The sequence below is a fragment of the Xiphias gladius genome, chromosome 1, assembly GCF_016859285.1.
Source record: "Xiphias gladius isolate SHS-SW01 ecotype Sanya breed wild chromosome 1, ASM1685928v1, whole genome shotgun sequence".
NCBI classification, from domain to species: domain Eukaryota; kingdom Metazoa; phylum Chordata; class Actinopteri; order Istiophoriformes; family Xiphiidae; genus Xiphias; species Xiphias gladius.
In genome coordinates, this window is record NC_053400.1 from 19472148 (window position 1) to 19494745 (window position 22598).

Genomic DNA, 22598 nt, shown 5'->3' on the forward strand with positions numbered 1-22598 from the left:
AAAAAGAAATTGTGTTTTTGGTGTTATATTGGTTTCACCAGCTATACCCATTTTTAATGAAAATGTTTTAGTGGAGAAGGAGCAAGTTTTAGTCTGAGATGTATTCTTGTTATTGTTAACAAAGCAAATATATAGCACTCATTATCTTTACCTCTAGACTCTTTTTTTACTTTTATGTTTCAAGGATCATCAAACTCCTTAGTTGTAGAGATATGACAAAGCCCAGACAAGACGACGGAGAAGACAACTGACAAGTCTTTTTCATCAAATGAGTTTGTTCGTGAATGTCAGTATACATGAGGAGCCTCACGGAGATGTGCCCATTTTAATACCACTCTCAGCAAGGTAAACGAGTCTCTGCCCACACAGACAAAAGCTAGTCACTCCAGCTCCATAATGCACTCCTCTGCAAGGACTCTACAATCCCACATCACCTATATTCACTAAAGGCTAAAAGGTTTGTCTGCCCACGTTTTATACCTCAATAATGATTCCAACTCAAGAGAGAAGGGCTGCCTACACTTGCAGTCACTGTTCCCCCAGACGCATGTTTCCATGTATGATGCCCTTGTGTGTCTATGTAAACATGAAAACGATGACGCTACAAGGATGAACTGCTCATTTTTTCGGCCGGTTTTCAGTGTCTCCAGTGCTATCTCTTGGATGCTATGATTAGCCAGACAGTGCTCCCCTGATATTCAAAAGCAGGATCTGCATAAATCAGGAGTCAGAGTGTTAATCCTCATCTGGCTTAGTTTCGACAGATGAGAGGGTCCTACTCTGAAACAGATCATATTATAAATAACTTCCCATTAATTAGCAAGTACCTGCAAACCTGCCTGCAGTAACTAACAGTTCTTTACACATTTGTACATTGTGTAATATTTGTTCTCAATTAGACAATCAGTCATTTTAAACACAAGAAATGTGTAAGACTGATAACCTGATAACTACTGTATGTCAGCCAGTATTTACATTTACAGTGACAGGAATTCTCAAATCATCTTTAATGATTCCTCAAAACAGGCTCAGTGCTGCACGTCCTCTGTTATTTCTCCAGCCATAATGCCTTCCACTTCTTTTTGAAGTGCCTGCTATCCTGCTGGCCTTCCCCCTAACTCTGCATGTGTTTGTCTGTAGTTCGGGGTAATGAGCCTATGCAAGCTAAGGAGGAGGACCAGTAGCTGCAACAGATGCTAAGAGGAAACTGTCTCATGGAGTTATCTATAGGAAATAGCACATGCAGCCACCACTGTGAGCATAGAGACTGTGAAGTACATGTAAAATAGTTAGGACTGTCCATACAAACGGACTACATACTGGTAATGCTGTGGGGCATGCATAAGTGATAATGTTTTTGCATGTGTGTGTGTGTGTGTGTGTGTGTGTGTGTGTGTGTGTGTGTGTGTGTGTGTGTGTGTGTGTGTGTGTGTGTGTGTGTGTGTGCACTTGCCTCATCACAGTGATTCCTAAACTACAACCATGACTTTCTTCTTTCTGACTCCAAATTTATTTTATGCACATACTGCAGTTTGGTCATATGAGATCTAACCAAGCACTGTATACTGTATATATGTCCTACTGATGTCCAACTCAACTTCAACTGCGTTTTAACACAAATTTTGCTGGTGTGGCAAAGAGAAATTCTACGCTAGACCAGAATGTAATGTAGAGGACAATAGATATGATCTTTATATCAATATCCTAAAATGTTAAAAAAAAAAAAAAAAAAAAACTTCCAGTGACTGTACCTGGGTCTAGATTCCCACTAAAAAAATGTAATCTTTGATTTTATTTAATTAATCTAATTTAATTAAATAGTTAATCCTTCATTCTTTATTTTTAGCCATCTACTTGAGTAGCCTACCTTGAAAAATCCATAACACACACCACCCATGGATGAGAGTATATTTTTTCCTCTTTAATATAATTTCTTTTCCCTTCCAAGAGCTGTATGTATTTCTTTTTCTTTTTCTTTAAAATCTGTTCAAGGTTTTTGAGATATTCCCAAAAACAGTCGCTCGAACAGAAAAAAACGATTTGCAATTTGTGTCTGAATGGAGAGTGGGTGTGGGGCGGGAGCCTGTGCAAGCAAGTCACACAAGACTGAAATTGCATTACTTAGTGATGATGTGACAAGAAAGGGAGGTTACATAAAACTAGGATATTCATGATTTGATCCTTATAACATGGATTTCCTCAGTGGATCCATATAGAAAACAAGAAAAAAGAGGAGGAAAGAACAGAGAGATGTAGCAGTATTTGCAAACACTGATGACTGCAGTTCTGATGACAGTCAACAAGTAATCTGTCATTAAAACAATTAATTGTGATGATGGTCAAAGAAAACACACTGCATTATAATGTATATAGTACAATTTATATATTGACTTAAGTATTTGTTTATATGGTATAACATAACATGGATTTCTTAAGCTTTTTAATGTTCACTCTGGTTTGTTTTATTGTGTTATTCGCTAAAAATATAAATCAATATTTGAGAGATTTGGTGTTTGTAGAATTGTTTTCCCCAAACTGTTATGCTAGAATGGGTTAGAAACAAATGAACAAATTGCTTAGAATTTTTTTCCAAAAAGCTCTCAGTAACAAAACTGATGTCTTCGCAGGATTTAAATGCCTGCGGTTGATATTAAAGTAAAAATGTCATCTTTCTGACAGGTTGTTAAAAGCTATAAATTCATGGATACTTGGGGAAAATGGCTAGCCATTAAGGAACCATAAAGGAGTGTGTCCAGAATATCGTGTCAGTGTCCTTGACTGCCTTGCTTACCAAGAACCATCTTCAGCCCCAGATTAGCCTCATGCATAAGTAATGCCAGTAGAGGCCAAATTAGCTTGCTCTAATTTTCCCAGATACAGTTTATTATGCGTTGCTTACCAGCGGGTTTAGCACAGATTAAATTTGACTTACCGATGCGAACATGATGTTTACAATAACAAGACTGTGCTTGTGCTGCAAGTAATTAGCTGCTTGTTTGACAATGTGAGGCTTGTAAATCAACTAATAGGGAGAATTCAAAATGCAAAGCCCGTTTCAGTGAGGACACAAATTGGTGCAGTACCGTTTAGTTCCATTTGCGTTATGACAAATTGGTGAACAAAAATTTAATAACCGGCAGGATTGATTCTTTTTCAGTGCTCCATGATTTCCATTACAGTCCTTGTGTGTGGTTCAGACGGAGTGGCTCATTTCAGAGTGAGAGATCCCACCAAAATGGCATGCAAGGAACACTCTGCAGCTTTATTTCACAACAGACGATACTGACAATCCCTGTAGGCACTGAAGAGAATTTACTGAGAAACAAAAGACTGACAAACCTATCATAGTCTTGACAGATCTCCCCTACTGCTATCAGTGCCTTCAGGTACTCATTGGGCTGGTAAGGGTTGATGTAGTGCAAAGAGCAGCTGTTCCTGGGGTCTCCATTGGAGGCTGTGAAGTCAATGGCAACCTGGTAGAAAGAATTACAAAGTGTACCATAAGTGAACAATATGCCAGAATAAGTTAAGGTTTTCTTTTGCTACTAAACTTTTTGCAAAGACTATAACTTGGCGGCTTATGATATTACAAGTTAGTCAGTGTGAGCGAGCCTGAAATATGCCTAATGGCAGTATAAATTATCTGATCAGAGCTAAACACTTGCACTTTTTACACCCACATACATTGAAGCAGCTACAGCTCCCATTCACTGTAAGTCCAAGCAGCCAGCTATTTCAACACGGAGGAACTGCATCTATCACAGCAGTCTTCACGATTAATATTCATTGATTTAGAAATCCAGCCAGAGAGTGAGAGGTAGCACTACTGAGGGCAGACCAAAGGGCAAGAGTTGAAGAAGGTCAGAATTTATTCCATGAGGCTGCCTACATAAGAAAACTAACTGTGCACATGAACAAAAACACCATCAGGGAATGTTTTGAGGATAAGAAGATCTGTGTTATGTTTCACAGTTAGAAAATGCTGAAAAATATTTACTGCATGTGGACCAGCAGGGAAAAGCCATACCAAAGCCTGTTTATCCATAAAAAAATGATCTTCAACAAATAACTAAAATGAAGAAAATCTGAGAGGATTAGGTTATTCATACAACTAGGGTCAGTGCAGTTAAAAGCTCAATGACAGTGAAGCGTCACTAAAACACAGACTGCTCAATTTACCGTAAAGTGAATCTGGCATCCTCCCATGATGTAATCTAAAAAGGAGTACACTCTGTGGAGCTGCAAGAAAAAAAGAACATTTCTTAAAAGCAAAACTTCAGAAGGGGTGTTTGGGTGGGAGAGCGAATGCTCAGCTACAGTGTTTCAAGCATCTGGTCATTAAAGTGGAATAAACTCAACAAATCTGTTGACTTTAGAGGCTAAAAAAATGTTGTGATATAGCCTGTCACAGCCGTGGAAGCTAAATATGTCCTAGCTGTTAACAGTCATGAAAGTTTCTCAATTAGATGTACAATGAGACTTTCTATGTATAGTACATAGATGAAAAACAAGCATATATTACTAAAATTAATTCATATTGTGTCTGAAATTCTGTTTTATATAACAAAAATCTCCTGGGTCCATTTTTGTTTTGAATATTAAAGGTTTTTTATTCCTAACATTAAATAGTGATTAGCTCAACTCCCTTCTATGTTGACTACTCTGATAAATATGATATATTTCTGCAGCAGATTCCTACCTTAAGGTCGCTGAGGATGACAACTCCTGAATTTTTATAGTTTCTCTTCTTCTGTTTGTACTTGGGATTCACACAATCCCACGTCACCTTAAACAAAGCAAGTTGAAGACAAAGAACAGGAGCAAAAACGTACAGTATTTTGATCACTGGTGATATATGGACATGACATTTGTTTCATCTGTAATGGATATCAGCAGAGTAAAATGAGAGGCATATTGGAAATGGATGAAACAGTTATTCGGCTGTCTCTCCACTGCTCTGCTCCGCCTCACAGTTCACTGACCTTATTTCCACTGGAAATTTTCTGCATTTCCCTGAAAGTGGCGTAGAACTCGCCAATGAAGTCGTGCTTCCCCCTGGAGTCATAGTCCCACACTAGGCACTGTGGCACACACAGACAACACTGTTTACTGCTTTCTCTCTGTCGTTATGGCCCTGCTTCTTGATTCCAGCTGAATGACACTTGTTATGCAGATTCTGAGTCACTGGCACTTGTGGTTTTTACTGGTGCGGACTCACAGTTCCTAAAGGTCCCTCACCTTGAGCTTTCGGTCTTCATCACAGCTGCACAGGGATATGAGAGACACTTTGAAGGGCTCCCACACAGGGTTCAGGTTGTTTTTAATCACCTATTAGAGTAGGAACACATTACATATGAAGCAGCATAAAAAAAATGCATTAACAGCTGTTGATGAAACTGAAGAGGGAACATGGTGACTTTACCTCAGTTCTGTGCACAAGCTGTTCGGTTTCATCATCATTGATTCGGTATATTTCCAAAAATGGGTCTGACTTGCTGAAGAGATCCTGCAGAAACAGAGAAAACAGAATATCAAAGCTACTGACCCACCGTCTCTTAATGTTAGTACCATGCACTAAAACAACTGATTTATTGGAAAGATAAGAGAGTCTAATAAAGTATTTCTTCAGGTAGCATTAGGTCAAATTTCTTTCTAAAACTTCTGTAAATAAAACATGGAAAAATATATAAAAAATTTGCATTTTTTAGTTCTATCTATACAGTAAGTCTCATTGAGATCAAAATCTATTTAGAGACAAGAGACACATGAGAACAAATGACATACATGCAACAGGTAACTGTCTCTGTGATTAAAGGCCAGATATAAACAGGCATAAAATTTAAAGCACAACATGGTGACTCTTCTGGAGGAGACACTGAGATTGAGAAAAAAGAGGGTGTTTGTAACTTTTTTTGTCAGAGGAGAATCTGAGAATATTTTACGAGCTTCCAAATCATGTCAGTTGTACCTACTTATTACATTTTTTTCACTCCATCACTGACCTTTTTCGTGAGCCAGCAGTCTTATTGACCTGCTATTTCCTCCCATGCAGCCTTCCTTGCAGTTGTAAAATATCTTCATAGGTTTGCTTGAACCAATATTTGAAGCTTGCAAGCAAAGACTTTATACCTTCTTTTGCACTCCATTATTTCCCGTGTGCAAAATTCATCTAAAAATCTCAGCACTGGGTTGCTATTAACGTCAATTCAATTCAAATTCAAATTAACTCAACGCTGGCTGTGTCCATTTACATAATCAGTGTCAGTCTATAGTCCACTGAATTGCGGTTATTTGCGGTGGCCTTAAATCATCCCTTGAGTCTCAAGTACAGGTGTCTAAGAGCAGAGCAACACTGATTATTTAGGTCAATTGATTCTTCAGGGAGGAAAACAAATGATTACTGTGTGTGTGTGTGTGTGTGTGTGTGTGTGTGTGTGTGTGTGTGTGTGTGTGTGTGTGTGTGTGTGTGTGTGTGTGTGTGTGTGTGAGAAAGAGAATGTGGCAGTCCATGAGAGGGTTTTGTGAACACCAAATGAAACAGTTAATGCTGCATTTCCCGCCACACTAGCCAGATGCATCTCCTGAGGGATGGCAGCAAAAAAGAGCTGAAGCATCCTGTCTTTGTTGCCATGGCAACCACTAGCCAGTGGCATCAGCAGCATGGACGGATGAGATGCACATGTCAAAATCTAATCCCTCGCTAACAATAACAATAATGGTAATCGTGGCCTGTTACCTCAGTCTATGATATCTCATCATTAATTCTCCTGTGCACCAGTGTCTATGCGACCCTCAATGTTTACAGCAGGTTCAGGTTATACAGCTCTCATACAGCTATAGGCAGAAACCGTTTGCTGCTTCAGTCATTATCTGCTGTCCGTGTTATATCAATTGCTACACCCAAGTCATCCGTCGCAGTTGATTTGTATTGTTAAGACCATGTATACAACTCAATAAAACACCTAAGCCCCGATAAAATCTGATTTCCTAGTCTAAAGGGCACTTTAAAATCATGATATCAGACAGGTTTGTAGTATGATAGGGGCACAGAGTTAATTTGTCTAACCTGCTGACATCCACCATTTGCTTTATATACAACTTCTCCGGTTAACTGAATTAACCAGTTAAAGCAAAGTTTTACTGTTTTGGTTTGCCAAACGTCAAACAGAGCTAGCAGGTGAACATAGTGGAGAATTTAGAAGTGAAAAAGCTAAATGTTGGAGTTGGTGGAGACCAAAATAGAGCTCCATAAAAGCCTTAAAACAGTTTCAAAGGCACACGTTACATCTTGTGTGTGTCTCTTGGGGAAAGAAAAAAAGACGCTCAGTTTTAACATGCCTACAGTATGGAGGTATATTTTCTGCCTATCCACTATATTTTCTGACTTTGATGTTAGCCCCAGTGACTGCATGAGGTCCCATCCTCACAGTGGAGCTGTGGGGTTCACACACCAGCACCTTTGGAAAAAAAAACCCCCAGCTGACTCATGAATATAGCCTTCACAGTGATGTTAGCAAGACAGCTAATAAGACAAAAAATGTATATAAGATAACTTTGGAGTTACTGAGAGGAGCATCTCTCCTCTTTTAGTGGCGGCTAAATGCTTCCCCATACCCCCAGCCCCTGCATGAAACTAGCCCTGAACATAGAGAACGAACTGAACATCAATCCTACGCCAAACTACTGGTAAGACAGCAAACAAGTCAACCAACAAATTGTCAGTAACAGAACAATACTGGGGTCAGTAACATACTGAATTTCAACTTGTAATGCCCTGAATCACTCGTTACTGAAGATATTAATCACATTATTGTACAATGTTACAAAGTAATGCATTACTGACCTATACTGTTGCTAACACGCTGGCCCTAACAACTTTTTAAGGTGACCATATGTCACTTTAGTGTTTACAGCTATTTTCGCTACCCTCAACTGGCCAAAAAGGGGGGAAAAAATCAACTACGTATTGCTGCTATAACAAGTACATTTCTGACTAATCATATCCCATCCCTATCTGACAAAGCAGTACTTTGCTTCTAATACAAGAAAAGAAATTGTGATAGCAAACACTGCTCATACCGTGTTTGTTTCTGACATCAAAATGTTTCCACTTCTCATAACCAGACCCTAAGCTTTCCTAGATTTCCTAGTTTCTGACCGAAAATGTTTGCAACCAATCAATCCTCCTATCCTTTTCAACATCAGTGGTTTTGGGTACTTGGCATCAAGATCAAAAATGTGTAGTTTTTCATTGCAAGAAATCACCGCTGTAGTGTTTGTTCATGGAGAATACATACACACTATGATGCTGCCACAGCTGTAACATCCAAAATATAACTGTGATTTATTTGAATGTGCATAAATCTCAAGGGCAATCAGTTCAGTTTGAACAAAGCAAGCGTGTGGATTCTCCAGCATTTCATCAGAAATGCAATGCTTGAAGGAGTAGACTGGATACATAAAATAAAAATCACCTGCAGAGGAAGGATGCACCCTAGCAAAGATTGTTTTAGGATCAGTTTTACTGTCAGAGAATCCGTAAAATTGCAAACTGCCGTTTGGAATCAAGAGGAAACTTCCTGATTCTTGAATCCTATGGTTTGCTGCTGAGAATATGGTGCAACTTCAGATCATCAGAATTGTAATTGGATGTAAGCTCCCGCTGTCTTTTTAATTGAAATATGCCTTCAGCAGAGTTTGACAGTGTGAGAGCAGGAGTAGTTAATGTCAGTGATATCCAGCCCTAAAAAGGAACCGTATGAACTCAACAAGTAATAAGACAGATTTCACAGAATATTGTGTTCTGTCATGTAATTTATATGTGAGACCAGTATGTTCACAAAGGATCATTGTACCTATACATGTTTGAACTATAACGATGTGTTATCAAGCGTTATTATCACTTTTTTTTCTCTTCCCGTGACATTAATTATAATGAAATTGGAAACGTATTCCTTACATGTGCATGACTTCAAGGCCAGTGAAGAACTGTGGGTGCTCTCTGAGGCTGCACTACGGGATCATGACTATCATATTACCACCACTTCGTTCCCCGTCTAGTGCTACTAAACTACATTTAATAAAACATGAACTTTGTTGGTATTTCCATCAAAAACATGTGCTCCTCTAACCTTATCATCAAGCTTCTTGGCACAGAGGGAGAGCTCCACATATCCGTTGTTGCCAGAAATTTCCTCGGCGTGCACCTGAAAGGAAGTAAGACTTGTCAGTAATATATTTGTACTTATGGGCTTTATTATACATCGGCAAGAAATAATGACTTAACCACATCCACATTTCAGAAAAGAAAAAAAAATGAAATTGAAACTATAATTTTTTTGACAACTGATATTTGTATGCAGATAAAGCCTCTACAATATTAAGGCTGCCAGTATCTGCCAACATTTAAAACTTTACTTGCAGTATTAAGTGAATAAATATTTATATATTTATTTATTTATATATTCGTCTGTCATGTATTCTAATTCAAAACTGAGATTTAATGCAGGCCTTCTTGTCTTTAAAATTACATAGTCATTTTATTTTAGTTTTGATACAGCATTTTTCCTTTCTACTTCAAAACGTAACTACTTTTGCACTATGGTAAGCAGTTAACATAGTGGATCTTTTGAAGTGGCTTTTACTTAACACAGGATTCTTAGACATTAAAGCCAGAGGGTAGCGAGCATGATGGGCTGCAAATTAGAGGCCCCCACTGTCATAGGTTATTGCCTCAACTTGTACATTTACCACCAGCAGTACAATGCAATGGTAAAGTTGTGGAACAGCTGGCTCTCTGAATGGCTGCTGTTTTGTGTTAGTCTTGTGTGTTCGTTAAAAAGAAAAAGTTCAGAATCGCCATTTTTAAGAATCACCAAGCATCCTCTGCTGCTCCCGCTAGACTGTCTGGCTCACCGCCAGAAAACAGAAGTTTGCTTTTTCTCTACTCCTTTGTTTGAAAACCAACAGAAACTTTACATCGAACTGCTAGAACTGTGGCTGCACAGCGGGCACGGCCCGGGCTTGACAAGGCTAGACAGTGATGATTGGGAAAATAGGTGACTTGTGCTTTTCATCAGACAGCTTTTCCCGACAGGTACCAAATGCAGGGGGAAATCTTTATAAAAGGTGTGGGCAGAATGGGTGTGTGTGTATCTGTCTCTCTGTGTAACTCTGTGTGCTCTCATATTTCTATCCTTGTCAGGACCCACTCGAAGTTTAGACCTTGAGAGTGAGCACATTTTGGCCAACTCATACTTTTTGCAAAGGGCTGTTTAAAGGTAAACATTTGTTTTTAAGGTTGAAGTTAGGATAAGGTTTTTCCTGTGTTTAGGATAAAGGTTAGGATTATTTTTTATGGTAAATCATTAAGGTTATGATATGGACGTACGAAATTCATTATGTCAATAGGAATCTTCACAATACCATATAGAATTACAAATATGTGTGTATATGTCTGTGTGTGTGTGTTTGTGTTTTCTCTTGGAATTTCACAAAAAAATGTACTAGGCCCCTGTGTCTCCATCACATAGAATATATTAATTATACATTAATATTTATGCATATATTAAAAATCTATACACACTTTCTTTAAAGGTATAGCAAGCAAAACTGAATCAAATTGTACAATATTACAAATGCAATTGAAAACGAACAAAGACATATTTTAGTGCCATCATGTGTGCGGAGAAGGGTTTAATTATGATAGTGCTCTGAATTCTCTATATTTGCATAGATGAAATGGTAAAAAAAAAATCCCCTTGTGTGCATCCTTACAGATATCCAGACAACCTTCAAAAGGTCTCGGCTGCTGGCTCTGGTTTAAATTAAGTCTTACTCTGGCACCAGATAAAATGACAAAGATTTAAAATGGATGAGTTTGTCTTCAACTTTTCCCTCACAGGGATCCTGGGTTCAAATCTCAGACCAGGAGACCAGGTCCTTTTTTGAATGCAGTGAATGAGGAGAAAAAATGAAAGAACTACCGGTTTTTCCTGTTGTGGCTGAATGGTGCACACACACACACATATATATATATATATATATATATATACACACACACACACGCACACGCACACACACACACACACACACACGGTAAATGGACTGCACTTGTATGGTGCTTTTCTAAGTCTTACTGACCACTCGAAGCGCTTTAGAATACATGCCACATTCACCCCACACATTCATTTGCGCACACATTCATACGTCCCATCATCCCATTCACACACACACACACACACACACTCACACATATCGATGGCACAGCCATCAATTTGGCAATTTGGGGTTCAGTATCTTGCCCAAAGACACTTCAACATGCAGACTGGAGGAGCCGAGGATCAAACCACCGACCTTCTGATTAGTGGAAGACATCATCATATATGTACATCCTGTGCACATATGATTAAATAAACAACAGTAGGCCTTACAGCATAAAAATTAAATAGCATAAAAATTAATTAGAAGAAGAGGAGACTCTCTTGTGTATTCCAAAACAAGGCAGAGCCGTTACTTTACAAACCAGAGTGGAGCACTGCGTGATCTTTCTTGTCATGTTTATTATATGTTACCACCACTGGCTTGTTAACTGTAAGATAGTGGTTAATGAACCAACAGCTCTTCTCTTCCACATCTGACACTTGTGATGTCTTATGCATGCATAATTTCTTATGGATTTGCTTGCCTCCCTGTGTGCATTGCAATGCTTAGCAGGCTCCCCACGCCACCAAAAATGGACACTGGGATATAGAAAGTGCTCATTGAGAGGTGATGTATACATTTAACAACTGTCACCACAAAAACACCCCAGCAATGTAAAGCATCAACATAAGTGATGTCTTCAACTTTATCCTAAAGAATAATTTGAAAATGGTCTGAAAAAATAGAGCCACAGGAGGTAAGGTGATTTTTTCCAATCAAAGCAGACTAGTAAAGAAAAACCAAGAAAAATATCTAGATATATGTGATATAATATTAAAAGCATGTAAGTTCATTATGGAGCCTGAGAGTGAAAAGCGGTGGGACTATGGAAAAAACACTCAAACAATACAGAAATCTTCCAGCTAATAACCATCAATTTACCATCCATTATTTTGCTCAGCTCTCACTGGCCAATAGCTAATAGCTGAAACTTTCTTGATGTGCAGCAATCCAGACAATTTCATTCCCCAGAGCAGTAAGGTCATAAGCACAATGTAAGAAACCTACCGTGATGGTGGATTTGCCAGCATATTTCCCATACTTCAGCAACAAAGGCTTCACCATCTTCTTTTGAGCCACGATCTGCAAAGAGCAAGATCAACACAATGTTGGTCTTGATCCCTCAGCAGTAAAGAGCAGTCTACAGGGAAACTACGCTGCAAGAATACGGCATCAGGTATATTTACTACCAACATCACAGACAAAGGGAGGTGTTTTTAAGGCAGACAAATCATAGTTTTCAGGGAAAAAAACAAACAGAAAACTTTAAGTCATCATACCGTACATCAGTGTATTCTGGAAAACACAACTAAAAATCAACAAAATGGCTTAGTTAGACAGTGGTATCTGCCTACCTGGCCAAGAGTGCACTCCACCCCGCCAAGGAAGTCATCGTCACGGGTCCCAATGCTGTGAGTGCCATGGATGTCGTAGACTTCAAATCGCAGCTTCTGAACCTCCTCAAAGTAGTAGTCCAAAGAGAAAACCTTGGCAAAGACCGGGTGCAAGTTGCTCTTGATCACTTCTGTCCTGTCCAGCTGAAGGAGAACACACAAGATTTTCAACCCTCACATTTATATATCTAATATATTTAAACATTCTAACATTTCCTATTATAATTCACTATATGTCTGATTAAGACAAAAGTAGACCCTTGTTTGACAAAGTGATGGTACTTTTATAGATTGTATCAGATATCTCTCAGTAAGTTAAGAGCTCAGAAAATAGGATCGAAAAACAGCACTTACAACATATTTGTCTTTGTGCTTTCAGTATTTTGAGCAACACCAGCATATATATATATACAGAAGGGCAAATGTTATTACGTTCTGTCAAGAGGATGATATGAGAAAAGATTGGAGAGCTCTGACATTTAATCACAGCCTACAGAAAGCACCCCTGCTTGTCTTTGACTGCCTGACAAGGAAAAGCTGAGCTCTCTGAGGCCCCATCTGCTCATGATGAGGGATTTAGCTACTGTATCTCACAGCTTCATGTATACACTGTCCAGTTTGTCACAGGGACAAAACATCACTGAGCATGATATTCACATCTGCAGATGTAAATATACATCTACATCTACATACATACATTTATATCATCCAATCATAGGCACAGCAAAAAATCCAGACTCTCTGAATTCTCATGATACTGTATCTTACCATGCTGTATTTTATACTACATTAAAACTGGTAACTGGTTTTAATGTTGTGGCTGGTCAGTGTACATGCCTTCGAAGAGAACAGCCCCATCAAGAGGTATAATCTGGAGCTGATGTATTGCCAGTAAACCAGAGACTGAGAGGACTTTGAGTGGTCATCCAAAGCGTAGCCATACACTTGGATACAGTTTTGTCTGTCACAGTGTGCAAAGTCATCTCTTCGTTGTCAGTGAAGCAGGGCTAGACCTTTTGTCGTGATAACCACAGATATTGGTGACAATGCTTTCTTGTGTCTCATTTCTCACTTTGGTGGAGATATGATGTTGATCAGATAAAAGACGGAGCTGAACTCCTCAGGATTTTAGGAGCAACAGGGTACTTTAAGAGAGAGGAACGACACCTACGGCATACACAAAAACCATTCTATTACCGATCTACAGATGAGAGACAATATCAAGTGTCTTAGTAGATGACGTTTCACCACCAGCCTCGCCGCTCCTTCTGATAGATTATCCAAGTCTCTAGAACTCTACTGGAGGAAAGAACGCCGTTCCTCCAAGAGATATGATCTCAATAATTATTACATCTCAATAATTACTACATTAGCTGAACTGTGAAATACAAGACTTCTGGTGAGTTTGAAAGACAATGAATAGTGAAACAAAGAAATTAGTAAGTACATTTTTAAAGGAAATGTTTCATTTTTAGGTTGATGCCTATGCTCTCAGTTATGGAAAAACATAAACAATTAAACGTGCATTTAATTAACATACAGCACAAACACTGTTTAAGACAGATGGTTCTAACTTTAAATGGTTATTTTATCCTTCTTGAACCCATTTAAGATTTTTATGACTAATATGTCAAATAGCATATTGTCACATAACTGTAGGAGTAGTATCTTATATAAGCTTTCCTCTCGCATGCTACAATATATTACAACATAATGTGGGACACAGTGAATGATGGTTTATCTTAATCATGGCATGAAGCTGTGACACAACCATGAAACAACACATTTAGAGCCCCTTTACTGGCTGATTCAGTTTTTGTGTGTAGACTTAATTGTAGTCCTTATTTTACAACACTTCAATCAGCACTGAAGAATCACACTGAGACACTTTTGCCAAAAGTTCATTTTTGTTTCTTTACCCAAAGCGTCTATGTTTTTCTTTTTTCTAAGAAATTTTACTCTTACGTCAAAGTTTATTATCTTAGACGTTTTATAAAAACTGACCCCAGTGACTGTGTCAGCTATAAAATAAGATTGATATCATATTCATACTCATCGATCCATTCAGTGACTTCTCACCCCCTGTGGATTGGACCATTGTCGTCCTGGAAGAGACCACTCACATCAGGATATAGAAATGTTTCGTCACGGGGTAATGGTGACGACTCAGAATGACTTATTTGCAGTGATCCTTCCCTCTGTGGGGACAAGTGGACCAAAACCATGCTAGGAAAATGTCTCCCACCTGTATGGAAGCACCTTTATACCTATACCCATATACCTTTATATAGCACCCTTATGTTTCTCCTTTCATTTATTTAGTTATTCTCCTTACTTTGTACGGAACCCGTCCGTAATTGCATCGTAAAACCTAAAGAGACAAATTTCACCATCCTTCTTTATTGAATTTCTTAGGTTTTTGTTCTTGTTTCACACTGTTGACAATTTGCATGCTGAAGTATGGCATCTGTTTGAAACATGCATACATGAATAAATAATTTAATTGGAGAGCTGTCCAGCTCCTGAATTTTTGCTTTTTGTTTTTTAGCATTTAGCACCCTACACATAACAGTGCTAAATGTGTTGATTAATTGTCAATGTTATTCTTGTTTTCCTTATTACCAATTTGCAATTCAATTTGTTGTTTAGTAAATGAAGAAACATTACATTAGTTGCTAAACATATATGGTTTTGTTTTGTCTTGCTTGAACTTAAAAATAAACAGTATTGGGTTGAAAATAACCAGACTTTGCTCTTTTTCATGGTTCTAGATGAATAACCCGAAAACCTCTCTAGTTAACGATAATAATAACACTACGATAACAAATGCAGCAGGGATTACTCTATTGTTTCCATTTTACGCTGGCAAACATCAGGAAAGAAAACAAACTACCAGGACTTGGCTCCCTCAGCCTCATTAGCCCCTGTTTCTCTTTATTGACTTTCTTGCCTTCTCCGCCTCTCTTTGTGCCATCTGGATGGACAGATTTGGGATAAGTCTGATAAGTCTGTTTGTTGACGAAAGCTAATCAGAGCCACGGAGGATAGGTTGTGCCGAGGTCTGTGATGCCTGTTTGTTACTGGTGGGGGGCCAGAACTATAGAGAGATACCTGACATGGGAAATTAATGCTTTCTCTAATCAGTTCCGCCAGGCAGGTAGAGCATTATCTCTGTAGCTCAATCGTAACAAGCCCCGTATAGCGTAGGTCAGATATCACAGAAAGATTGGGTTTTGAATGAGCTCAATACCATGGGAGCATGTAGAGTCCAGTTTCCACAAAAAGAAAGAAAGAAATATGCAGTAGTAGAAAACGTCAAGTCATCTCTGCCACGCTGCTGCATTTGTCCTTGGAAGTGAACAGGGTGGTGAAATAAGGTAATAATGAAATAGATGCAGTTCAACCAAGAGCCCTTGCAAGTCAGTGGGGCCACAGAGGATGAGCTCAGAGAAGAGAAACAAAGCGATATGGTGGCGATATGAGTGGGCTCAGCTTCTTACTCAGTTGTTGACGTAAGTTAACAATTTGCTCAAGCAATCGAGCCTCCCAGTACTGAGGGATTTGACAGCAGAGGATTGGATTACTCGTCCACATTGACATGACTGTCAAGACTCAGATAGCTAGATAGATAGATAGAGCTTCTCTGACGGTGCAATTGCAATAGCGCGCTGTGTTCCATGTTGTCTGAATCTGCTTCAGTAAGTGGAGCTAAAAATAAATACTCATGTATTCATGCTACATTGAACCCAGGTCAGTCATCTCATGTAACAACCTCCTATACAATTACAACCAAGAAACATCTATAACTGTGTGCTCAACACTGTCAGTTAAGTTTTTTTATCATCACTACCTCAAAATAGTGTCTCGAGGTTCCGCGCTCATGCGGACCAAACATTGCAGCGAGCGTCTTCAACAAATGGCTCGCGTGTGGTGGGATTCTGGCAGAGTTAATAATTACCCCCCATTAGCCTGGAAAGAGAGCTTTTTGTTAGACAACGGGTTGCAGGGGGAAAAATCTCTATAATTACATATCCTCTGCCGTGTTTTAACACATCCTCTACTTAATGGAGACCTGTGTTTTGGCTTTCCCTCATGAACTAAATGACTTAATTAACAGGGAAATGAGAGACCTGCTGCCTTCGCTCCGAATCAGCTTGGGACCAATCCAAGAAAGCAAACATTTTTGGCTGGAACACAACTCATCACATTGAATATTACCAATCTACTGTTTGTCCATGTAGACTAATGAATATATACATAGTAACATACAATGTGAATCCTACAGGGATTGATTGAATTGTGGATCCAGACACTGTTAACCTTTCCTTTGCAAATGTATACTGTAGTTGATGTCTTGAATTCAGAATGACACAGCTGTTGTGTAAGACAGGATCTTTTCCAAAAGAGGGAAAACAGCTGCGGTTTCACCAAACCATTAACAGATTCATCTCCCTGGTTGATCTTGTATGACTACACTGGCCTTGGGATAACTGGAGTGGGATAGTAAAAAATCATCCCACTGTAAAACATTTCACACATCACTGCTGTTTAATTCTCAAATCTCAGCCTTTCCAAATTTTTTCAGAGTGGCCACAGGGGAGAGGGATTGAGCAACGGTCCCCAGTGTCTCTCTGTGCAACAGTTCTGTGTAACCATTAAGAAAACGTGTTGCTCAGATCAACTCAAGGTGCAGTCGTTTCGAACATTTGAAATCTTATTCGTGTGTGAGTAAAGGCACGATTCTTTAGACATTTTATTTGATTATGATAGGGAGATAGGGAGATTAATAAAAGATGGTGGATTCATTTTTAAAAGCTGCTCACAGCTGCCTATTGAATTGCTGATCGAGAGGATATCAGCCTTACACTTTTGCCCAAAGGCTGCAACTGTGTATTTGTCTGGCTGAAGAAATAAAAGGGGGCTCACCTCTGTCCACTGTCCGTTGGTCTGTACCATGAGTATGACACAGGGATCTGATTTATTCAGTGTGTCTCGGTCCAGCAGAGCTTTGCAAGACACACGCAGCTCTACTTTGGAGACGCAAGTAGCTGGACCGCTGAGGCTGGTCGCAGGGGAGGTGGCCTCCTGAACGTCATTCATCCTGGCTCGGGGCAAGACGGGCTGCCAACCAGCGAAGCAGTACGATGCGAGGCTGTTGGTACAGCTCCGAGGGATGGGAGAATGTAGTGGCCGGTTGAGGGAACTCAGTAAAGATGTTGCACGCCCACGGGAGACAGGCTCTTTTGACTTGGTACAGATGCCACAAAAGGAACGGAGATTCCTGTCAAGTCCCTGGGGACAAAACCAAACCCAAGCTGTTATTGCCGCCTGTCAGAGCTATCCCCTTGTGAGGAATATCATCTCGCCTCTGTAATGAACAGAGAGACCGGACATGAAGGTGGTGAAGTTGTGCTTTTAGGAGTCTAAATCAGATCCCCGGAAAGATTGATTTAAAATGGTCAAATCTGCTGCTTCCCCTTTCTAAGTGTTCTTAATTGCAATAGGAAGAAGAAGGAGGGTGTGACTCAGATTTACAAAACCTTCCACAAAAATATAAACAAAAACATAAACTTGAAACACCACTGTTTTTATCCTGTTTATATGAGACGGCAAACAGGCTCGTGGTTGGGTGTCTTTATTGCCCAGAGGGTAACATAACACTAAGAAAAGGACTCCAATGTGGCAAAGCATCCGCCCTGCTGAAGTGCACTTGAGCAAGGAGGTTTCTGACCCCGCTTGACTGTTTTAAAGACGCGGAAAGTACGAGAGCGGGGCCCCAAATTCTCCACCGGCATCATTTACCGTTAAGTGTCACATTCACCGGCAGAAGATGAGGGGTAGGTTTGGCTTTCAGCACCAGGGACAGCGGCTGCGGTTTCGTTTACCAGATGTCACCGCACCGGCATTAACGTCAAACTTAACTCAAGAGAGCGCGAAACACAGTCGGCGCCCCGAGCTATGACACACCGACCCAGTGCCCGTCGCAAGGCAAAACTTCCGAGGTAGAAATGTTCCGGTGAAAGCAACACGTCCGCTCAGGGGCGAGAGAGGCTCTGCCGAGTCAAAGCCGGCAACTTCACGGGGGCGCGACGCGGGAAACGCTCCCTAAACGGGTGGGTCAATCATTCGGGCTCGGCGGATGAACTCCGGCGCAAACCGGTGATCCCGGGAAAAAAAGACAAACGCCAGCGAACGTCCGGAGCGATTGGGCTTTAGTTTCCCTCAGTGCAGCGAAGGCGAAGATGAACGGTCCTACTTTGATAACATCGTTTCTCGGTCACCGCTCGTACTCACTTCAGATGAGACCCATCTCAAAAAAATAAATAAATAAATAAATCAAAAATTAAAAAAAATACTTCATACATCAAAGCAATCGCACTTAATTCCTGCATCAGACACATTCAACTCTGCTGACAGTCAAGTTAAAAGGAGAAACTCACTTCCTACCTGTCGTTGTTCTTTACTCTTAAACACACTTGTTTAATCCACTCCCATAACACACTGCTTGATTTTTTTTTTGTTGTTTTTTTTTTTTTTTTTTTTTCCCTCCCCCGAAACCCATTGGTTAGACTGGTGAGGAGGGAGTATGCTCGGCTTGCAGAGATGGGGAGTGGAGTCGGGGCTGCAGATGTAAAGATGGGCTCTTGCGCCGAGACTCGATTTATGGGAGTTCAATTCAAAAAGCCGAGCCTATAAAACAGGGAATGACACTATGTGAATGCAGCACAGGGGCTTTCGCCGGTGACTTGTGCCTGACGGCTCAGACAGAGCACAAAACCCGCGGTGAATGCGAGGGATATGTGCCTAGCTTTTGTGTGACTTGCAGACAAAAGAACCATTGAATTGTGACCCATGAATGGGCCCAAATCAACAAAATACAGTTAAAACCCACCGGGAAAGGCATGCCACATCCTCACTCTTCCGTACTCCCCTGGGGTCTCTATATGCTAATAAATTCTCTGCAGGCTCAACAGAAAGCTTTTTTAATATAGATTTAGACTGATATATCCTCCAGCTCCAGCATACTTTTATCAGTATGTCATACTGCTTACGCCTGATGGTTCAGCTATAATGTATGTGCTACTGCAGCCTACCGACTGATTAGTAAGCTGCTGGACTAAAAAAAGATTGACCTCAGTGACAGTGCATCCGAGTTATCACTCATGCATCTATGGAAAATTAGGATGATATATTCGCCACGTTGTTATATTATTATGCGTAGATAACACAGATCTCCATGCAGGCAGGTCAGATGGTCACGTTATTACATGACCCCTGGGGTACATTAAGAACAATTTACAGGATCCCTTTTCGACAACAAGCTCACAATCTAAAATGAGATGTATGGGCTCCGTTACACACGTGAACGTAAAAGGTGAAATCGGATCCTCGGGTGACGGTCCCCTCAGTAGCATCCATAGTTTGTCAGTTTGAACGCAGAGGGGGAAGCTCGTTCTTCCCCAAATGAACAGGTTCTGGAGAGCTGCGTCTCACCTCAATAGTAAAAATGCCAAAGACGTGCGCCAAACCTTTCACAGCAGAACGACAGGAACTCAAAAGGGCAGATCTTCCAGCTGCGGCACATCACAGTCAAACCTCCACGTGAGAGATCCAGACAGACCTGTGACTCTCGGCTCTCTTATCTTGATCAAATACTCACTTTGCACACACATACACCCACATGTATACTGTACACGCACATGCACATGCATTATCCAATACTCATGTCACTCACATTAAAAGAATCGTGAACTGATTCACAGTGTAGATTCTCAATCATTCGACAGCAGTGTATGTTACGTAACACATTGTTTCTACACAGTGTTCATGCTTGTACCTTTTTTTTTTCGCAGTCCACCTACAAATGTATTATTTTCATGAATGTATTTCCAGACAATGCGTGACATTTATAAATTGCACTGACAAAACAGCAGCTCTTTAAGCAAAACAGAGGCGAAGGCCACGAAAGACAAAGCAGCGAATTGCAATTAAGAAAATTACTTGGGAAGTGTGGGTTCATCAAAATAAAGTGTAGAACAGAAAATAAAAGCTTAGGTTAGACTGTTTTGAAGAACCTTATGTGTCTGGCAATTAATTGATAATAGAAATGCGTAACCTTAAGCTGTTGGAACATTTTATTCCTAAAGGTATTGAAATCTTATTATACTGAAGTGTCCTTCAAACAAAGAAAAACATTTTTTGTTAAGTTATCCTTTCATTTCAGGAGATGTGGCTGATTCTTGAGAGCTGAGAAACTCAGGAACTTTTAGATGGTAAAACAGGCAGGTCAATCAAATTACTCAAATAGCATGAAAAAGGAAAAAAAAAAAAAAAAAGGGCTCCCTGCTTTTCAATGATCTTCCCTGTTGAGCTGATCACCTCGTAACTTACACACCAAACAACACAAAGGCCGCACGAATTCACCGTACAGGCTGATAGTATGAATTCAATTCTTTAAACAAAAGGGACAAATCCATGCCTGCACGCGCCGTGCTTAACATGGAAACTCGCTGCTTTCTGACATGGCCATCCCCTAAAGTCAGCTCCTCTCCCGCAGTTTCCCACCCCCACTGCCTCTTCCTCCTTGGGTATTCGGAGTCGGTAGGAAGCGTCTGCTTTGGGGCACACACCTGAGCCCTGTTACGCCACAGCTCCAAACAACCGCCATCTGCTGCCGCTGCTGCCGCTGCTGTGTCAGTTCAGCACCTCACAGGATGTTCCCTACATTTACACATGGATTATCTACTCGTACTCCCCAGTCACATTCGCTGTTTGTCTTGTCGCTGCTGACCACATTTGCCTGTCCAAAATACCAAATAGGAAGCATCTCTTCACATGGCCTGATTTTATTCACATTTACACTCAGACTAGCCCAAGTGTGCTTGAGTAACATCATCCATGTTTTTTCCCCCGGCAGCTCCCTTGAATATAGGTATTTTTGTGCAAACGGGGGTTTTTGGAAATTTTCAAAGGCACTATTGATTCTGAAGTCTTTCTTATTGGTGACGGTAGCTGTAGCATCCCTGCTAATGGGAATCAATCACCGAGCTTGTGTTTCAGCGGGCTCTGCATGAAGTAAAGGCTCAGTGAACGGAAATGTTGCCTACAGGAGTCTCCTCTGTCTTCATTATATTTGCCTTACTGACCTACAAATGTTGTGGTCAAAAAGACCTCAGCTCCCTTCCAAAGAGTAAACGTGATACACAACAGTTCACCGTCGAGGGCGAAGCTGACACCGCAGGATACAAGCACTCATGCAACCTCACTGACTTCAGGATGAATAATAGAATAATAGATAATAGAAATAAATAAAATTTGCATCATTGGTCAATAAATGATGTTTACCTGAAGGTCATTGTTATTTGGTATAAATGCCCGTAACACAATTACTAACAAAGTATTTTGCAGCCCCCTATCTTAGGCATAAATAGTACCATCCTTTTGGGTGCTGATTTCATCCAAATCAGTCACCTCTGATACAAAACGACTTGATTGTCCACTCACCTTCGGTAACTGAATTATTTATACACATTCAGAGTGTTGGAACATAGACAAGGACATTTTGTCTCATCCCCGGCCGTATTTTTCCAGTCTCTATATACTGACATGCTGCACTTGGGATCATTTTCGGAATTGGACATTTTCTGAAATGGCAATGAGTAATGCATTTGAAAAAGGCAATCTCGCTCAATAGAGGAGTTTCTCTGCACCCATGTTGTTTTATTTACTTTTTATTTATTCATTTCACGTTATCAGAACACCACAGCACACCCAACACATGCAAACTGTTCATAAATGTCCAGAACCTCTGTTGTCATAGCAATGTTTTATATTAACAGTCCGTTTTGGTTCATGTCTGCCAGCACATAACCTTCTGTATGCAAATTGAAAATTCAGCTTCAGCCCCCTGCAGTGGCTGAGTGTAAAATTGTCCCAATTGGGATGAGATTTTTTTTTTCTTGCCTTCCACCTCTCCTGACCATCCTTTGCCTCAGTGATTGT

The 22598-nt window shown here is 40.2% G+C and overlaps 1 protein-coding gene across 1 annotated transcript in view; it reads right to left on the reverse strand.

The window, feature by feature from the left end:
* The window catches only part of cpne7 (copine VII), a 30220-nt gene extending 12524 nt beyond the window's left edge, over positions 1–17696 (reverse strand). The window contains 11 exon segments of the mRNA XM_040125681.1: positions 3340–3473; positions 4180–4239; positions 4700–4786; positions 4983–5081; positions 5239–5328; positions 5423–5506; positions 9132–9206; positions 12211–12343; positions 12468–12536; positions 12538–12740; positions 17523–17696. Coding sequence (XP_039981615.1) covers positions 3340–3473; positions 4180–4239; positions 4700–4786; positions 4983–5081; positions 5239–5328; positions 5423–5506; positions 9132–9206; positions 12211–12343; positions 12468–12536; positions 12538–12740; positions 17523–17696 — 1208 coding nt within the window.
* Positions 17697–22598: the final 4902 nt, after the last annotated feature.